The 20,442-nt window shown below is 39.3% G+C and overlaps 1 protein-coding gene across 1 annotated transcript in view; it reads left to right on the plus strand.

Annotated features, from left to right (window-relative positions):
- Window positions 1–20,442, plus strand: part of LOC127175575 (exportin-5) — a 111,423-nt gene that overhangs the window by 50,158 nt on the left and 40,823 nt on the right. Inside the window, exons 23-26 of the mRNA XM_051126726.1 lie at window positions 873–969; window positions 1,140–1,275; window positions 5,472–5,570; window positions 9,381–9,427. Coding sequence (XP_050982683.1) covers window positions 873–969; window positions 1,140–1,275; window positions 5,472–5,570; window positions 9,381–9,427 — 379 coding nt within the window. The remainder of the gene's footprint in view (window positions 1–872; window positions 970–1,139; window positions 1,276–5,471; window positions 5,571–9,380; window positions 9,428–20,442) is intronic.

Below are 20,442 nucleotides of genomic sequence, written 5' to 3' on the forward strand. Positions count from 1 at the left end.
AGGTGTAGGGCACACACCTGCCCAGACTGTAATGGCCAGGGAGACTTGCATGGGCCAAGGAGCATTTGCGCTGGATGAGGAACCAGTGCTGTTCTCTGATAAAAGTCAATTCACATTGAGCAGAAATGATTGGCGGCAATGCTATTGGAGGCATCAAGAAAAATGCTCTGCATCAGCCACTGTCGTCACCCGATGAGCCTTTGGAGGTTGTGGTGTTATAATCTAGGTAGGTGTGTCTAGTCCCATACAGAACTGCCCTACACCTTGTGAATGGTACTGTGACAAGCTTACCTGAAATACTACCTGAATAACATCCTTAATCCAGTCATTGTGCCTTTGCATATGCAACACAAGCCTGATTTCATCTTTATGGACGACAATGCCCCAGCTCATCAAGGTCGCATCATCAGGGAACGGCTGGGTACCTCAGATCGAGTGGCCTGCACTTTCTCCAGACCTGCATCCCATAGAAAACCTAAATAAACCTAAAAAAGTAAATTGTTTGAGATGAAGAAATAACCATTGCATTCTTCTACTTAAATGCCCTACTTTCATGATATATCACTGTAGCATGAACTTTTTACATTTTTTTTGTCAATTTCACCCAAAAATTGAAAATCCCTAGTGTAGGTTGTCAAAGCATCTTCACAGAATTAAACAGCAAGATAAAGGTGATATTGCAGATTTTATCCATTTTAAAACAAATTCAATTTCAGCTTTAAGCATTTCTTTAGAAGGCAAAAGTGTTATTATCTAGCTCAATTCAGTTTAGATTTTGTTCTCATTTGAGTGTTAGTGAAGTAAATCAACATTGTCTTTTAAACCCCAACCTCTTGTTGTCTCAAAGAAATAACTCCTGGTGTTTCCTACAGGAATTCCTCAACCAGTTTTAGAAGGCTACGACTCTTCAGCATACAGAAACATTGCTGAACGGATGCAAGGCTTCTTCTCCTCACTCTATGATAACTGGTTGGAGCAATCAAATTTAATAATTGATTTTTCTTTTCTTTTTTGTTTGTTTTAATAGAATTTAAAAAAAAAACTGTCCAATGGTCAAAACTAATTTTTTCAGTCTTATTTAACCTTTTCTCTTCTCTCTCTCTCTCTTTCTCTCTCTCTCTCTCTCTCTTTTTTTTAAGTTACCACGTGCTTGGGAATGCAGGTCCCTGCATGCAGCAAGACTTCTATGCAATAGAAGGCTTAGCAGAGCAGATTATTGGTTCTGCGTTTATCCATCTAGACAGTGTTCCAGACCACAGGCTCCGCCCCCTTGTTCATATCCTTTATATAATGATTTTTTAACTATTAGTTAAACTTGTATGTCCATAACATCTGTTGGTAGCACTGTATAATAAGGGTACCTGAACCTAATACCTTTATTATTACTTCAAAATGAGCTAATGATTAGTGAGGGTGAACTAATCAAGAATTAATAAACTTAGAATTGTTTCTAAGCACATTATAAATGTTAGAAATGCTTTGCTGAAACAAGTTACAAAATATGTAGTACTTGTGGAGTTAGACCGTTAAACAGTTTTTCCACCTTTTTTGTGTTCATTATTTCAAGTCAAGTCGAGCTTTATTGTCATTCTGCTACATGTGTGGACATATAGTGGAACGAGATGTCGTGTGTCTCACAGGACCACGGTGCTACATACTAGTTAAGCATAATATAAACATACAACAGTACACAAATAAGAAAATCAATTATAGATCTATACAACGGTTAACCATCTGACTATACATGTACTATACATACTATAACTATAATAAATAGTTGACTACACATACAAAACTGAGACAACAAAAACTTTACATAAATGCTGTACATGACATTTTACAAAAGAGACAGTTTGAGTCTTTGTAGCAGCGAGTGTTTATAGAAAGTGTCTAATGTACATAAGTGTGTTACTACAGGTGGTTTGTATAGCCCACTCACCTGTGTGTAGCACTCTCAGAATTGCACTTAGGAAAATTGTCAGCAGTTTTAATGAGTTGGGGGGAGGAGGCTGAGGTTTTCATGGTGTCAGAGGGGGACAGGGAAATTGGGGATAAGGACTCTCACAGCCTGGGGGAAAAAGCTGTTGAGAAATCTGACAGAGCGAGCTTTGATACTCCCGTACCTTCTACCTGATGGCAGGAGCTGGAAGAGATTGTGGGAGGGATGGGTGGGGTCCTTCATGATGCTGGAGGCCTTGCTGGAGCATCGTGCAAGGAAAATATCCAGGATGGAGGGGAGAGGGGCACCGATGATCTTTGCAGCTGTGTTCACTGTCCGCTGTAGGGTCTTTCGGTCAGCAGCACTACAGTTGCCGTACCAGACAGTGATGCAGCTGGTCAGCACACTGTCAGTGGTGCCCCTATAGAAAGTGGTGAGGATGGGTGGAGGGAGACTTGCCCTTTTCAGCCGGCGGAGAAAGTGGAGGCGTTGTTGGCCCTCCTTGTTGAGCGACATGACGTTGGTGGTCCAGGTGAGATCCTCCGTAATGTGCACCCCCAGGAGTTTAGTGCTGCTGACTCTCTCCACAGTCGAGCTGTTGATGGTCAGGTGGGGGGTGGTCAACAGAGTTTCTTCTGAAGTCCATCACAACCTCTTTTGTCTTACCCACGTTGAGGGACAGGTTGTTAGCGCCACACCATTTAGCCAGCTGTGCCACTTCCTCTCTGTAGTGTATTTCATCGTTGTTGCAGATGAGGCCTACCACAGTCGTGTCATCAGCGAACTTGATGATGTGGTTGGAGCTGAACTTGGCAGTGCAGTCGTGGGTCAGCAGCGTAAAGAGCAGTGGGCTGAGAACACAATCCTGTGGGGCACCTGTGCTCAGTGTGGTAGTGCTCGAGGTGTTGCGGCCGACACGGACTGACTGGGGTCTACCAGTTAAGAAGTCCAGGATCCAATTACAGAGGGAGGTGTTTAGGCCCAGCAGGTTTAGATTGTGGATGAGCTGCTGAGGGATTATTGTGTTGAATGCTGAGCTGAAGTCAATGAACAGCATTCTAACATAAGAGTCTTTCTGTTCCAGGTGAGTGAGAGCTAGGTGAAGAGTGCTGGATATTGCATTGTCCGTGGAGCGGTTTGGACATTTTGCAAACTGGAATGGGTCCAGCGTGTTTGGGAGACTGGACTTGATGTGATGCATGGCTAACCTCTTAAAGCACTTCATCATGATTGGGGTCAGTGCTATGGGACAATAGTCATTCAGACAGGACACAGGTGACTTCTTTGGAACTGGAATTATGGATGTGGATTTGAGACAAGTGGGGACGACTGCCTGGCTCAGCGATGTGTTTAAGATGTCTATTAGGACATCCGTCAGCTGTGCAGCACAGTCTCTTAGTACACGGCCAGGTATGTTGTCAGGGCCCGCAGCCTTTCGTGAGTTTATCCTGGATAGGGTCTTCCTTACGTTGGCTGGAGAAAGACTATTGTTGTTATTGTTGATTTTCTGAGCATATTGATGTTGTGCCTTCTTGATGCCATGAGACAGATTGGCTCTTGCTGTTTTGAGAGCTGCCTTATCTCCTGATCTGAATGCCTTATCTCGGATTTTTAGCAGCCCACGAACCTCAGCTGTCATCCACGGCTTCTGGTTGGCACGTGTGGTGATGGTTTTGGTGACTGTCACATCATCTATGCACTTTTTGATGTAAGCAGTCACTGTTTCTGTGTATTCTTGCAGGTCTGTGTGGTTATTGTAGGTGGCTGCCTCTTTAAACATGTTCCAGTCTGTGTCCTGGAAGCAGTCGTGTAGTGCAGAGGTAGCATTGTCTGGCCATACTATGATCTGTTTTTGAACCGGTTTGGTAAGTTTGAGAAGTGGTCTGTATGCTGGGATTAGCATAACAGAGATGTGGTCAGAGTATCCCAGGTGGGGGCGGGGTTTAGCCCTGTAAGCGTTTTTCTCTGTTGTATAAACAAAGTCTAGTGTGCTGTTTCCCCTTGTTGTAAAGTTCACGTGTTGGTAGAACTTTGGCAAACAGACTTTAAGTTTGCGTAATTAAAGTCACCAGCAGTGATTAAAAAAGCCGTCAGGGTTATTTGTTTGGTGTTCGGTGATGGCGCTGTACAGCTCGCGAAGCGCGTCCTTACTGTTTGCACACGGCAGAATGTAAACAGCGACAGTAACAATGGCCATGAACTCCCGCGGTAGATAGAACGGTCGACACTTCACAAACATAAACTCCACGAGCGATGAACAGTGTTTTGTCACTACTGCAGCATTGTTACACCATTCCTTGTTGATATACACACACAAGCCTCCACCGCGAGTCTTACCAGACAGTGATGAATCTCTGTCCGCTCGGCAGCAGGTTAGCCCGTGCAGCTGAATGGCGGAGTCCGGGATTTTGTCGTTTAGCCGTGTTTCAGTGAAAACAAACACACAATAATCCCTTGCCTCGTGGTCTGTGGACCGACTGAGTTGAATTTCGTCCAGTTTATTTTCCAGCGAGCGAACATTTGAGAGCATGAGTGTTGGAAGAGCCAGTCTTTTGGGGTTTGCCCTTAGCCTAGCTCATATGCCTCCGCGCTTACTGCGCTTCCGTCCTCTCTCGCACCGCTGGCGCCGCCGCTTTGTGCGGGTAGCGTCAGAAGGCGAGGCCGCAGTCTCGAGGTCCAGCTTCAGCAGTATACAAAGGCCTTCTCAATGGCCGCTGGCGAGAGTTGGTGTTTGTGTACGTTGCCGATTTCCAAAAGGCTTTGGCGATCATAAATGTGTTTTGGAGTGCTATCCCTATGAATTAGCGGTAAATTTACACAGTTTGGAGATGAACGGACGATATTAAAAGACATAAAAGCACCGTCGTTGGGACCCGGAGTAGCCGCTGCGTCTGACCACGCTGCCGTCTTGGATTTTTTGGGCCAAGGCTAAAATCGTGACTTTATTTTGCAATGGAGCCACAGAGTAGACTCTCCCCTAACACTGTAAGGTGTGTTCGACTTGAAGAAGTGCTGTGCAGACCGATCGGGTGTGACATCCAAGTACAGTGAGAGCTATAGAGAGCAGATGGCTACTTACGCTTTCTAATTGTTCTTGCGGTACTTTGATGTCATAACTGATATTCCCTGGTTCCAATAATTTACAAAACAGTTTCTTTATTTAAATTAAGCTACATTCTAGTTTTAAATTATCAAATTATTGAGATCAAATTATTGGATAGTAATTATTGGTTTAGTTTTCTAAAAGAAACTGTCAAACGTGTACTCACATGTAGTTAAAATTATTGTTATTAAGGCATGAATCAGTCTTTATTCATTTATGGTTAGCTCACTAATTATTTTATGATGAAGCAAGTTTTAATTTGGGTAATTATTACATAATTATTTTGGTACCCTTATTAAAAAGCTTATATTCATCTTAGATTATGTAAGTGACATCACTGTCATTAGATTTGGATTTTTATGGTCGATGACTCTGACTCATAAATGTGCTGTAAGGTACAGTTTTTGTTGTTTTCCTTAATGTCTTTTACGTCTGTTCATAAAGCAGCTGGTCATGTCCTGTCCTCAAAATTATTATGACAGCCTCCTCTGTCCTTTGCTGGGCCCACTGTTTGCCTATCTGCTGCAGGTAAACATCATTTTATATCCAATATCTAAAAGAATGTGGTCAACAAACCAGAGCATATTGGTCTTTAAAAAAAAAAGAAAGAAAGAAAGAAAAAAACCCTTTTTTTTTTTTTTTTTTTTAAATGGCTCCCCCTTTTTTTTCCTTTTTTTTTTTTTTTTAAATGCCTCCCATAAATACTCATAGTCATACATTTACTACACTATGTAATTAGTGTTTTAAATTGTAGTGGTTGTAGTGCAAATACTTATCTGTGTGTGTTCTGATACATATTTTCCTATTTGATTCACAGCCTTTTGATTTGATGTTGATTGCTTTGAAATATTTCGGCTACACAACCACAAATATATCAGCCTATATTTTTTAGTAAAGTTGTAATGTCATTAATTTACATTAATTGTCTTATTCATAAATATTCGTACATATGAGCAAAGGTGGCTGTGAAAATAAATCTGCATTGTTTATCCTTTTGATCATTTATTCAAAAAATGTACAAAATTCTATTCTTTCACTGACATAAAACAATGGAAAGTGGGGGGCGAAATATCATTATGCAATAAATGTTTTTCTGTAGTTCACGTAGCCACTATTATTGGCACCCAATTATTGCAACGTCCTTTTCCCAAGATAACAATTCTGAGTTTTCTCCTATAATGCCTGATAAGTTTGGAGAACACCTGACGAGATCAGAGACCATTCCTTCATCCAGAATCTCTTATGGAGGCAGTCAGGTTTATATTTTTTTATCTGCTGGTATTTGAGTCCATGATGCCATGTATCTGAACAAGACGTCCAGGACCTCTGGCAGAGAAATGGGCCCACAACATTGAAGATCCAGCAGTATATTTAACCGTGGGAATGGGGTACTTTTTATCCCTGTTTGCACAAAACCCATCGGGTGGGTTTGATGCCTGAAAGCTCTTTTTTTTATGTTTCATCTGAATATGCTGGAGTTTGTTTTGGATGAGCCAGGAGTTTTTTTTTCTGGAAACCCATTTGAACATAATGTGGTGATGTAGGGGCTGTTTTTTTTTTTTTTTTTAAGCTTTCTGACCCCAAGATTCAAGTAATCTCTGCAATTCTCCAGCTGTGATTTTTAGAGAGGCTTTGGCCCTCAAACTCTCCTCCTCAGCATGCATTAGGAGGATATAGACACATATCTTCTTCCAGGCAGATTTCTAACATCTTCTGCTGATTGGACTTTCTTAATTATTGCCCTTTTTGTTCCTCATATTTATAATCCTGTGGAACAGGAAGTCATGGCTGGACAACTTCATGCTCCTAGTCACCCTGGTGTGCTAAAAATGGTAATATGAATCAGAATATACCTTAGAAATATTTTACTCATAAGAATTTTTAGAAGTGTCAATAATGGTAGCCAACATGCATTGGAGAAAAACTTTAATTTCATAATTTGAGTTTCCCCCCACTTTCACTTGTTTTATTCAATGAAAGTTTAGAATTTTGTGAATTTTTTTTTTAATGACAGATCAAAAAGATAAATGAGATTGCAGATTTATTTTCACAACCACGTTTGCTCATATTTAACAAGGTGCCAATATCAGTGGGTGCCGCACAGTCCAAGGTAAAAAGCACATTTTGATAAAAATGTCCAAGGTAAAGAGCACATTTGGATTTTGGAGGTTGAATCAAAGCACAGCTCAGTAGCTTAGTACATGTAAGAAATCAGCAATCAGTGATCATCCTATAATGATAAAAATACATCCAGGTTTTTTTTTTTTTTTTTTTTTTTTTTTTTTTTTTTTTTTTTTTTCATAAAATCAAACCGGGCTCAAAAACAAAAGCACTTTGGAGCCTGTCCGCAAAATGACGTCATATTTCAGGGCATGCAAGGGCAGTAAGACAAGACAGTGAGACAAGCGGTTGACATTAAAACGTAAATGTTTTTATACCACCACTTTCTGTGCCACCTCTGCAGTGCAGATGATTAACAGCCATATACTGTACAATCTTAGTATTGCTGAGTATTTTCTCCTTAAAACTGTAGTTTCCTACAGGCTGTCCCAGAAATGTGGTTTAAAACAGCCCTTTTTTTGCTACGTCACAAACTTCAACACAATTACGTCATAGATTCCTATCATTAGCATGCAGAAAATACCAATAGGATTACCAGCACAAAACCAAAAATTTAATAGAGCAAAACCGCTAACTTGAATAATAATCTGGCAACAGTGTAAAAGTAGCCCGGAGTTAGACCCACCTCTCTCGCACTGATGACCACAATTCACATACATAAGTTTGCTGGCGCAAATTGGAATCACAAACTAACGTTAGGCTGCATTTGAGCCTTCAAGGCATTTTGAGAACACAACATTGTCAAGTAAGTAAATTTATGAATGTTACAGTATCCACTGTAGTTGTCCGCTAGTAAAAACATAGTTTTATCAGTCATTATCCATATATCGCCATTATATCGCGTTTAGTACAGTTCAGTTAATGGATCAGGAGGCTCTGGCTGGTGGAGTGGATTGGAGGCAGGGCTAATTTGCGTATTCATATATCCACGTATAGTAAATGAGGCAAAGGGGGGGTAAGTTACATTCAAGCTGTTTTAAGGCATGAGCAAATTATTTTCACAAGAAAAAAACATTAAAATATGTCATTTTGATGATCAAAGATGAGTTTTAAGGGATACAATTTTTTTACTACAGGGGGACTTTAAATAAAAGAATGTCACATAAAAATGCATACATATAAATAAGGATAGAAACTATAGCCTTTAAAAAGGTTAAATTGCTCATGGAAATTATTTTATGGGGAACATCCTTTAAAGGGGACATAACACACAGTTTCTGCCAATCATGTTAATCTTGAGTACCTATGGAGTAGTATTGCATCCTTCATATCTCCAAAGAGTCTTTAGTTTGATCAGATTTGTGAAAGACAGATACAGCTTTATGCTTACACGTGCCGTGGGTGCTGCTTTTGCGTAGCAAAACTGTGGCGTCGACATAAAGCAAGATCAAAAACTTTATTGACTTTAATTTAATGTATTTATAAAACATTTGTCACCGAAATGCTGAGAACACTTGCACAACTCATTGGGTAACACTTTCTATGAAGCCCATATTTATAATACATTATAAGGGTATTCTTAAGGCATTATAATGAATGCATAATGCATTATAAAAACCTTATAATATGTTATATCAACTTATGAATATTCATAAGAACAGTTTTAATGTATTATAATATTTACTTATTTGTGGTTATAGCTTAAGAGTATGATGATTTATAACGCACAATGAACGTGTTGCATCTACTTAAGTTACAATGGATTATATTTCTCATTGTTATAATGTATTATAAATCTCATATCCTGCCATCTTTCGTATGCTACTAAAATAAAGCAATCAATGACCACTTATAAGTATGTTTATAGTAATAATATGTTGTTTTCTCAAACAGCCATGATATCAGATGTCAGATCAGATGAATGACATAATAATATTACATTATTACATAATATTACTTGGCTTAAAAAGTGATCTAGTTGATGGAGTTAAAAAAAAGTAGGCAGGTGCAGGTCACCATATATTATGTGGCTTATTTTCAAGATAAAGCATTTGGATTTAAGCTTATTTTTGTTCTTTTTTTCTAGCAAGATCTGACAACACTAATGAGTCAAGATATACCTTGTTCCTTGTGATTTCTTGCACAACACATACAAAAGAGAGACACAACCCTGATATGTCATTAACAACTAGTTGTTCAGTTCAGTTCAAAAACCACTGTTGCCTGCAGTACAGAATTTGTCTAATGTTAACTTCTTTTTTAATTTATTGAAAACAGAGACTGAACTTTCGGTGGCAGATCATTAACCAACGGACCAGCCTGTGGTAAGACATTTTAGTGTTGTGTTATACTATTAAAATATTTTTGTGCATATTATATTGTGTACAGTTCTGAAAATTCAGACACTACTAACAAGTTGACAGATTTTGACAGACTTTTTTTTCATGTTTATTGTGGACACCCTGGCTCGCTGCAACTAATGTTACTGGTGGACTGCAAATTTGGACATATCTTTGAAAAATGTTCTATACAGTCATGTGAAAAAGTTTGGACACCCTATTGAATTCCATGGTTTTCCGTATCAGGACATCATTAAAAAAAACTGGTCCTTGGCTGGTCTTAAAATTTTGAAAATAAAACCCCAGATGAACATGTCATTATTTACTGAACAAAAATAAAGCCAAAATGGAAAAGCAATGTGTGACAAAGTTAGGACACCCTTACTGTTGACACTGGAATTAAGAGGGTGAATAACAGTCAAGCACTGATAATCAAATACCTTTGATTAACTGATCATCAGCAAGTCTGAGCGGCTCTATAAAAGCCAAGGAGGTAAGACATCAGCAATCATCTTAGAGAAGCAATTGTTGCTGCCATCAATCTGAAAAGAGTAATACGGCCATTTCCGAACCTTTATTCACAAGTGGGAGACATTTAAAACAGACACCTCTCCTTCCAGGAGTGGAAGTCCCAGAAAATTCACCCCAAGATCAGACTGTGTAAAGCTCAGAGAAACAGCAGACAACCCAAGAACTACATCTCAGACTCTACAGGCCTCAGTTAACATCTTAAATGATAAAGTTCATGACAGTACCATTAGAAAAATATGGGACAAAAATGGCATGTTTGGAAGGCTTGGCAGAAGAAAGCCTCTTCTATCTAAAAAAAAAAAACATTGCAGCACAGTTTAGGTCTTCAAAGTTGCATGTGAACAAAACAAAAGTCTTCTAGAATAATGTCCTTTGAACAGACGAGAGCGAAGTGGAGATGTTTGGCCATAATGCACAGCGCCAAGTTTGGTGTAAACCTAAAGAGCATATCAGCACAAACACCTCATACCAAAAGACAAGCATGCTGGAGGAGGGCTGATCATTTTGGGCTTGATTTGTAGCCACAAGTCCTGGGCACCTCACAGTCAATGAGTTGGCCATCAACTCCTCTGTATATCAAAGTATTGTAGAGTCAAATGCGAGGGCATCTGTCTCACATCTAAAGTTTGGCCAAAATTGGGTCATGCAACAGGACAATGATCCCAAGCGCACCAGCAAATCTACAACAGAATGGCTGAAAAGCAAAGAATCAAGGTGTTGCAACAGCCCAGTCAAAGTCCAGAGCTCATCCTGACTCAAATGCTGTGGTGAGAGCTGTGCATAAACAAATGCCCACAAACCTCAATAAACTGGAGCAACGTTGAAAAGAAGAGTGGTCCAAATTCCTCCAGAACGATGTGAGAGGCTGATAAAGTCACACAGAAAATGAATGCTTCAAGTTATTGCTGCTAAAAGTGGATCTACAGGCAAGTGACTCATAGGGTGTCCTAACGTTGTCACACATGGCCTTTCCGTCGTGGCTGTATTTTTCTTAAATAAATAATGACACTGTGTGAAATGTCATGTGATGACGTTTATCTGAGGATTTATCTTCCAAATTTTAAGACCTGCCAAGGACCAGACAATTGTTTATTATGTCCTGATACAGAAAACCATGAAATTCAATAAGGTGTCCTAACTTTTTCACATGACTGTATATTGATGATTAAACCAAGATGTTCACTCCTGCATATGAATGCAAGACTACACATATGACATTTAGTTTAAAAGTTGGTAATGGTTGTTGTAGTTGACGATATTGCCGTAAATTAAGTGCCCCAATTAAGCAAGCCAGAGGTGACAATGAAAAGAAACCAAAACTCCATCAGTGACAGAAATAGAAAACAAAACCTTGGGAGAAACCAGGCTCAGTTGGGGGGCCAGTTTTCCCCTGGCCAGACAAAGCCAGCAGTTTAATTCCAGGCTGCAGAGGACTCATCTGGTTGTTATGGGAAGTGTTCCTGGTTCCAGTTGACGTAATTAATCCTTTCCAGTTGACTTTAATGGATTTGAATAGTAGAAATTTGTTAGTGTGTTATGTGTAAGACAGGTTAAAGAGATGGGTCTTTAATCTAGATTTTATATATATTTTATATATATACATATGTATGTATGTATGTGTGTATATATATATATATATATATATATATATATATATATATATATATATATATATATATATATATATATATATATATATATATATGTATATATGTATATGTATGTATGTATATATGTATATATGTATGTGTGTGTGTATATATATATATATATATATATATATATATATATATATATATATATATATATATATATATCAAATATGCAGTAGTACTAAAAGATAGGTACAACAACGATCGGGTGATAAGAGCAGGCCTTTTGTAACTCTGATGAGAGCAGTCTCAGTACTATAATGTGGTCAAAATCCTGACTGATCCTGATTTTTCTCTAACAAGGAACATAGTTGTGAGGATACTACCTTTTCTAGTATCTTTGACCAAAATGGGAGATTCGAGATCAGTCTGTGATTAATTCTTTAGGGTCAAGTTGAGGTCTTTTAATAAGAGGCTTAATAACAGCCAGTTTGAGGGGTTTTGGGACATATCCTAATGACAATGACAAATTAATAATATTCAGAAGAGGATCTATAACTTCTGGAAGCAACCCTTTAGTAGCTTAGTAGATGGTATAGGGTCTAACATACAAGTTTATTTAACAAGTTTATACAATTCTTAATCTCCCATTGCAGAGAATGAGTGAAATTGTTCTTCAGGGGATTTATAGCACACTATCTGATGGCTACATGGTTATAATTTTATCTCTAATAGTATCGATCTTGGAAGTAAAGTAGTTCATGAAATCATTACTCCTGTGCTGTTGGGAAATGTCAACACCTGTTGATGCTTTATTATTAAACGAGAGAGCAGTCCGACCAGCAAACGATGTCCAGGAAAACCAAAACACTTAATCCGTTAGGTGGGGATCAAACACCAGGCGAGCGGCTGCAGATTTATGTGACTATGAGTAGTGCATCATTGTCAGGGACAGGCGAGGGTCAATAATAACCATGTTCAGGCAGAACAAGAAGGAGAGAGAAGTGCTGGGAAGGAGATCAATAGCGCAATGATACGGTCAATGGGGAGGAAGAGAGGCAGCTCGGGACCAAATGAAGACCACGCTCAGATTGTGATATATAGCAGGAACTCTGGAGGCATCCTGATTCTGGAGGTTGTCTCAACTCAAAATTATCCTTTGATTATATCCTTGTTTTCATTAACAAGTTGGGTAAGAGGCTGTTCTTTCTTCCAGATTGGTTTTCCTTTACGTTTGCATGTCTTACTATCAGCCATGATTATTCTACTGTTAATTAACATTAGAATGATCTGCTATTAGTTTATGAGAAGCGCACACATAGTAAGAGGCTGACAATTAGCTGAACATATACTTAAGTAGTGACACTTGGCCTGCAATTTAAAATCTTTATTTGTGGCAACATTTTTATTTTTAAACTTATTTGAATATGGCAACATAATAGCATGCTCTACAATATTTCTATGAATAAATCTCTGACAGAACCCCTTATCTATTGTTCATAATTGACCAGCACAAAATAGAAATTATAACAAATGGTAAATCTATGATCAAGGTATGATTGCATACCTTGTCAGTGTTGTGCGCTTGCTTGGCCCTTTGTTGTGCTAAACAGTTAAGTGTGTTCAAGCGTTAGCAAAAGTCAGTTGTAGTGATTTAGCTCAAAAGGGAAATGAGTCCTGTGGTCTTCTTAGGTTTTAGAAGAACCACTAACTGACTGAGGCGAGTCACTCATGAGACGAGTGAAGAAACTAAATAGAAAACGCACAAAACTTTGTGGTCACAGTCACAGCTCTATATGTTGGGGCCTGCTGGGCTCACCCTGTGCTGGCTCAGGCTCCCCATGAGTCCTTCCACACAGGCAGCGATCGAAAGATTTTGCAGAAGAGAGTGGGGAAAGAAGAGAAGAGAAGAAGCTCCAGGAGGTCCAAGAGCCAATAGTGACTTTCATTTTTGGAGGGAAAGTTTACGACTCTTTGTCTGTGAGCATGGTATTTTGCATATGTAATTCGATTGGGTGTTGATGCAAAAACTACTAATGTTTCTTAAAACACTAATATGTTGTATAGGTATCAACAGATAATATACACCATCTTTTAGATCATCACGAATTCAAAGACACGAAACATGGCATAGGTGAGTTATACTATTAGTTATCTTTCATAACAAATGCATATAACAGTATACAATAAAAACAAAAAACTACAAGGCAATAATAGTAAAACTATACACAATGACCTGGGGCTATGTGTGATAGGAAGGTCAAGGATAGATATGTCTGTGAATGAACAGGAAAGAGTCAATTTCTATAGGCATTGTGTCTTTCCTATGGACAAATGTAGTGTGTTCTGCTTGCATTTCTTCGGGCCAATAAAACCCATGTTATCAGATGGTCGCCCTGGCAACTGAGCCCTTTTGGGGTGTTAGTTTCTTTGGGGGGTTGTCTCCAGAACTCCAGCATATAGCTGGCTTGTTTGTTTTAAAGATTATTTGTTAAAGGTAACAAATAACTGTATGTCTGATTGGTCCAGATGCTACAAAGTGTAAATAAATACTCTTTAAAAGAAGCAGTCAATCAGCATGAGTTAAAAGCAGCTTGTAAATGTATTTATTTTTTGTCTTATTAGTGTTTAGTGTAGTTGTCGTTGCTAGGAAACGCTTGTTTGTTTACTGTGTTGAGACGTGCTGAAGTCGTGTTTGGTCTTGTACTAGATTGCATACCTTGTCAGTGTTGTGCGCTTGCTTGGCCCTTTGTTGTGCTAAACCGTTAAGTGTGTTCAACCGTTAGCAAAAGGCAGTGTAAAAAACTACTCTTTGAGAGAAGCAGTCAATCAGCAGGAATTAAAAGCAGCTCCTATGTGTATTTATTCTTGTCTCATTAGTGTTTAGCACAGTTTCCATTGCTAGGAAACTCTTGTTTGTTTACTGTGTTGAGACATGTTGAAGTCGAGTTTGGTCTCATACTAGATCATATACCTTGTCAGTGTTGTGCGTTTGCTTGGCCCTTTGTTGTGCTAAACAGTTAGGTGTATTCAGCTGAATTCAATTGCAGTTTTTGTCAGACCGATATAGAAAATATTATTATACTGTGGCAGCCCTTGTGTGAAGACCAACGACTGCAAAGACCATCAACTCTACCATGCGAGTCCACCGGGCAGGGACTTAAGTATCACTTTTGATTCGTCCTCTTTCCTGCCCCTTGCTTTACTTCTGTTTCAGTTTGTATGACCAACTCTTACTATGTTTCTTCATATCCCTACTATCATTACCACATTTACAAACCGTGCATCACCACACCAAAAGAGCAATTGCCAGTCTGCAGTAAACAAAGCAGATTTCATTACATCTATTACTAGTCATTCAAAACTAAATATCATGGCCCTGACAGAGACCTGGATCAAACCAGAGGACACTGCTACACCTGCAGTACTTTCCAATAATATCTCATTTTCCCACACACTTTGTCTGACTGGAAGAGTTGGAGGTACTGGTCTACTTATCTCTAATGATTAGAAATGTATTCCTTTACCTTCTCTGGGAATCACATTCTGCCACTATTACCCACCCTTTTAAAAGACTTCTTGTAGTTGTTTATCTCCCCCAGGACCACAAGGTAACTTCTTGGGTGAATTAGATATGCTACTCTCAACCTTTAGTGAAGATGGCACTTCTCTAGTTTTGCTTGGAGACTTCAACAATCACCTAGATAAACTTCAGGCCGCAGACTTCCACACTCTGCTTGCTTCCTTTGATCTCAAGAGAGTGTTAACTACAGCTAGATTTGTACACTCACAAATCAGGCAACCAATTGGACCTTATTTACACACAGCACTGCTCCACTGATCATATGCTGGTTACTCCACTGCACACCTCGGATCACTTATGCTTTCTAATTATCCTACTACTTGTCCGCTTGATCCTATTCCATCTCATCTCCTTCAAGCTATTGAACCTGCAGTTGTACCTGCACTCACTCACATCATTAACACATCCCTTCACACAGAACAACCTTCTGGATAGCAACCAGTCTGGTTTCAGAAGTGGACATTCAACTAAGACTGCCTTGCTCTCAGTTGTTGAAGCTCTAAGACTGGCAAGAGCAGATTCCAAATTTTCAATACTTATCTTGCTGGATCTGTCCACTGATTTTGACACAGTTAACCACCAACCCTATTGGCAAAGGGCATCTCAGGAACCACACTCTAGTGCTTTGAGTCTACCTCTCAGACAGGTCCTTCAAGGTAGCTTGGAGAGGTGAGGTATCCAAGTCTCAACATCTAGCTACTGTGATACCTTAGGGCTCAGTTCTTGGACCACTTCTCTTCTCTTCTCTGTCTACATGGCATCACTAAGTTCTGTCATTCAGAAACATGGATTTTCGTATCACTGCTATGCTGATGACACTCAACTCTACCTCTCATTCCATCCTGATGATCCAACGATAGCTGCTCGGATCTCAGATCGTCTAACAGACATTTCTTGCTGGATGAAAGACCATCATCTTCAACCAGGACAGAACTGCTTGTGGTTCCATCAAACCCATTGTTTCATCACAATTTCACCATCCAGTTAGGCACATCAACCATAGCTCCTTCAAAATCAGCCAGAAACCTTGGAGTTGTGACTTGATGTTCAGCAGATTAGCTTTACACAACATTAGGAAGATCAGGCTTTCTTTCGGAACATGCTTCACAGTTGTTCAAGCTTTTGTTCTGTCCAGACTGGGCTATTGCACTGCTCTTTTGGCAGGTCTTCAAAATCAATCAAACCTTTACAATTAATCCAGAATGTGGCTGCAAGATAAATTTTTAATGAGCCAAAAAGAACACACATCTTGCCACTCTTTATCAACTTGCACTGGCTACCAATAGCTGCTCGCATAAAATGTAAGGCATTAATGTTTGCCTACAAAACCACCACTGGCTCTGCACCCCTTTACCTAAATTCATTACTTCAGACTTATGTGCCCTCTAGAAACTTGCGTTCTGCAAGTGAACAGCACATTATTGTGCAGTCTCAAAGAGGCACAAACTCAATCCGAACAGCTGAGTTAAGTCACCTTGTCACCTTTATTTATATAGCGCTTTTAACAATACAGATTGTGACAAAGCAGCTTTACAGTATTAAATAGGATATAGTGCATCAATAATGCAAAAGGACAACAGTAAACACTCGATTTTCAGTTAAAGGCAGTTCATCATTGAATTCAGTGATGTCATCATCCAGCTCATTTCAGTTTAAATGGTATATGATATCGCTGGAAATTAAGTGTCCCAACTAAGCAAGCCAGAGGTAACACCGGCAAGGAACCAAAACTCCATCGGTGACAGAAGTGGAGAAAAAAAACCTTGGGAGAAACCAGGCTCAGTCAGGGGGCCATTTGTTCTCTGGCCAGACGAACTAGCAGTTTGTTCCATGTTGCAGAAAAGTTAGAATGTGCGGAGGACTCATCTGGTTCCTGTGGTCTTGTGCCGATAGCCGTCTAGGTGACGAGGTCCTCACTGGGGATCCGTCTCTGGGGCTTATCTAGTTGACGTGGTCTCCGCTGACATTCAGGGCTGTAGAGGTCATCTCTAGGTGCCGATCCACTATCTGGGCTGGGTACGGACTGGATCCGGGGGACTGCAGGGACCATCTGATCTGGATACAGACTGGATCTGGTGGCTACGGTGACCTCGAAATAAGAAAGAAACAGACTAATATTAGCGTAGATGCCATTCTTCTTGCGATGCAAGGAGTACATTGGGTGTTATGGAAAGTGTTCCCGGTTCCGGTTGACTTAATTAATGCAGCCTAAGAATCCTTTAACAAATTTGAATTATAGAAATGTGTTAATGTATTATGTGTAAGCCAGGTTAAAAAGATGGGTCTTTAATCTAGATTTAAACTGACAGAGCGTGTCTGCATCCTGAACAGGTAGATTGTTCCAGAGTTTGGGCGCTAAATAAGAAAATGATCTGCCACCCGCAGTTGATTTTGATATTCAAGGTATTATCAAATTGCCAGAGTTTTGAGAACGCAGCAGGCGTGAGGGACTATAATGTGATAAGAGCTTGCTCAAGTACTGAGGAGCTAAACCATTCAGGGCTTTATAAGTAATTAGCAAGATTCTAAAATCTATATGACATTTAAAGGGGAGCCAGTGCAGTGTTGACAGAACTGGGCTAATATGGTCATACTTTCTGGTTCCAGTAAGAACTCTAGCTGCTGCATTTTGGACCAGCTGGAGTTTATTAAGTGTGCTGAACAACCAAAAAAGCATCTGCAGTAATCTAACCTTGAGGTCATGAACGCATGAATTAATGTTTCTGCATTTGACATTGAGAGCATAGGTCGTGATTTCGATATATTTTTGAGATGGAAAAATGCTGTTTTGCAAATGCTAGAAATATGGCTTTCGAAGGAAAGATTGCTATCAAATAGCACACCTAGGTTCCTAAATGATGACGAAAAATTGACAGAACAGTCATTAAGTATTAGACAGTGTTTTAATTTATTGCATGCAGAGGATTTAGGTCTGATGATTAGCACCTCTGTTTATTCAGAATTTGATAGCAAAAATATTGCTATCAGCATGGGCGACATTTGACCCTTGAGTCAGGGAGGGCAAGAAAAAAAAAAGGGTTAAAAAGAAAGCGAAAGAAAAAATATTTTTTGGATAAGCATCAAAAAAATGCCCTATCGTATTGCCATGCACCAAACCAATACAGTGCAGTCAAGAATAACTTTTGAATTTTACTGTCTGTTACTGGCAATGAAATTAGGCTACTGGTTGATATGTCCCGGTAGAGCCCTGCATTTCAGCCTGAGCCCGACAGGCCTCAACTTTTTTATGCCCGTATAGGGCCAGGCTTCGGACCTATTTTCACATCATAGTTCAGAAGCGCGCTGGGCTTCGGGCCTGTTTTAAGCTTCTCTTTATTTTTAGCCTATATTTTAGACATCTACCAATTATGGTGATGAAAAAAATCCCACGTTGGTGGACACAACGCCAGACTTCACTTTTGCTTTCAGTCGGAAGGCGCTTTGTCTCTGTCAGCAGCAGCAGCAGCGAGCGCACCTTCAGCACAGCTGGAACAGTTCCACGTTCAAGCGCACGCAGTAGGCTAAAGTTTGCCAAAAAAGATCCTGATCCTGACTCGCCATCTCCTCTTTGGATGCGCCTTTACAGAGAAATGCATCTTTACACATTACATAATGAAAAAGTTTTTGTTTTCAATTTGCTTTATTTCATTAAGTTACAGTTTAAAACTTTCCATAGATATATGTATTATGTCTGTGAGGTATGTATTCGCTGAGTTTCGGTTCATTTTTGTGAAGCGCTCATGTTGAGACGACAGAAAGCGCATGTTTGTTTTTTTTCTTTTAAAAAGTAAAATAAAAGTAGACCCTTTACAGTTCCGAATGATGTATTAATTTTATCAGCAAAAAAAGATATTTTAAATTGTTTCCACTGAAAAAAAAAATGTAAGTGATTGCGCTGGCACCTCCATGTCCTGCAAAGTGGCTTTAGCTTCCACTCTCCACACAAATGACTGGATATGCACACTAATAGCACACATTTATCTAGGTTTAACGTTTAAACTAACATTGTTTTATACTTGAACTGTTTTATATCTATTTATTTTAGTCAAGACGTGTTGATTTGAGAATGCAGAATTTATCAGACTATGATCAGTCTTCCGCTGGCCGCTTTGTCGTACCTTTAAAAACAAAAACTTATATGTAACGTACAAAACAAAAAAATGCTTCAATTAACTTGATAAAAACGAAATATAATCACTTTGCCATTGCATACAAAAATAAACTATTTTAATAGCTGAAACAGTAGTATAAGCTGTTTTGGGAGAAGGGGGATAAAAGACGGGCTCAGGTCGGATTCGGGCCGAGAATAGTTTGCTAGATCTTCAATTGCTTTTGCTTTCATATGAGGGTATTTAGCACCGTCTAGTTCCTCCGTACAACCGGGCCTGGGCATGGCTAACCGCTCCAATTGCAGCGTGGCTAACAACGGGGATGACTACCAATGGGGATGCCAACCCCCCCCAATGTCACCCACGGCTATCAGATAGCACACCTAAATTCCTAACTGACGACTAAGAATTAACAGAGCAACCATTAAGTATTAGACAGTGTTTTAGGTTATTACATGCAGAGGTTTTAGGACCAAGGTCAGATAAGTACGATTTGAACCATGCCAATGCACTACCATTAATGCCAACATAATTTTCGAGTCCATTGAAAAGAATGTCGTGGTCAGTAGTGTCAAACGCAGCACTAAGATCCAGTGACATTAATAGAGAGATACAACCACAATCAGATGATAAGAGCAGGTCATTTGTAACTCTAATGATAGCAGTCTTAGTACTATGATACGGTCTAAATCCTGACTGGAAATCCTCACAGATACCATATTTCTATAAGAAAGAACATAATTGTGAGGATGCTACCTTTTCTAGTATCTTTGACAGAAATAAGAGGTTCGAGATTGATCTGTAATTAATTAATTAGTTGGGGTCAAGTTGTGTTTTTTTAAATGAGAGGCTTAATTAACAGCTAGTTTGAAGGTTTTGGAGACACATCCTAATGACAATGACGAATTAATAATATTCAGACGAGGATCTATGATTTCTGAAAGCACCTCTTTTAGTAGCTCCATCTTTTAGTAGCTCCATTTAGTAGTTCCATTTAAAGCTGCTCTTTTAGATGGAATAGTATGAAATACATGTTGTTGGTTTAGATGATTTAACAAGTTTATATAATTCTTCCTATAGTAGAGAAGAATCTATAGCACACTATCTGATGTAGTACTGTAGCTGACGGCTGCATGGTTACAATTTTAGCTCTAAAAGTATGGATCTTGAAAGTAAAGTAGTTCA

This window comes from Labeo rohita, chromosome 13, assembly GCF_022985175.1.
Source record: "Labeo rohita strain BAU-BD-2019 chromosome 13, IGBB_LRoh.1.0, whole genome shotgun sequence".
In the NCBI taxonomy this organism is placed as follows: domain Eukaryota; kingdom Metazoa; phylum Chordata; class Actinopteri; order Cypriniformes; family Cyprinidae; genus Labeo; species Labeo rohita.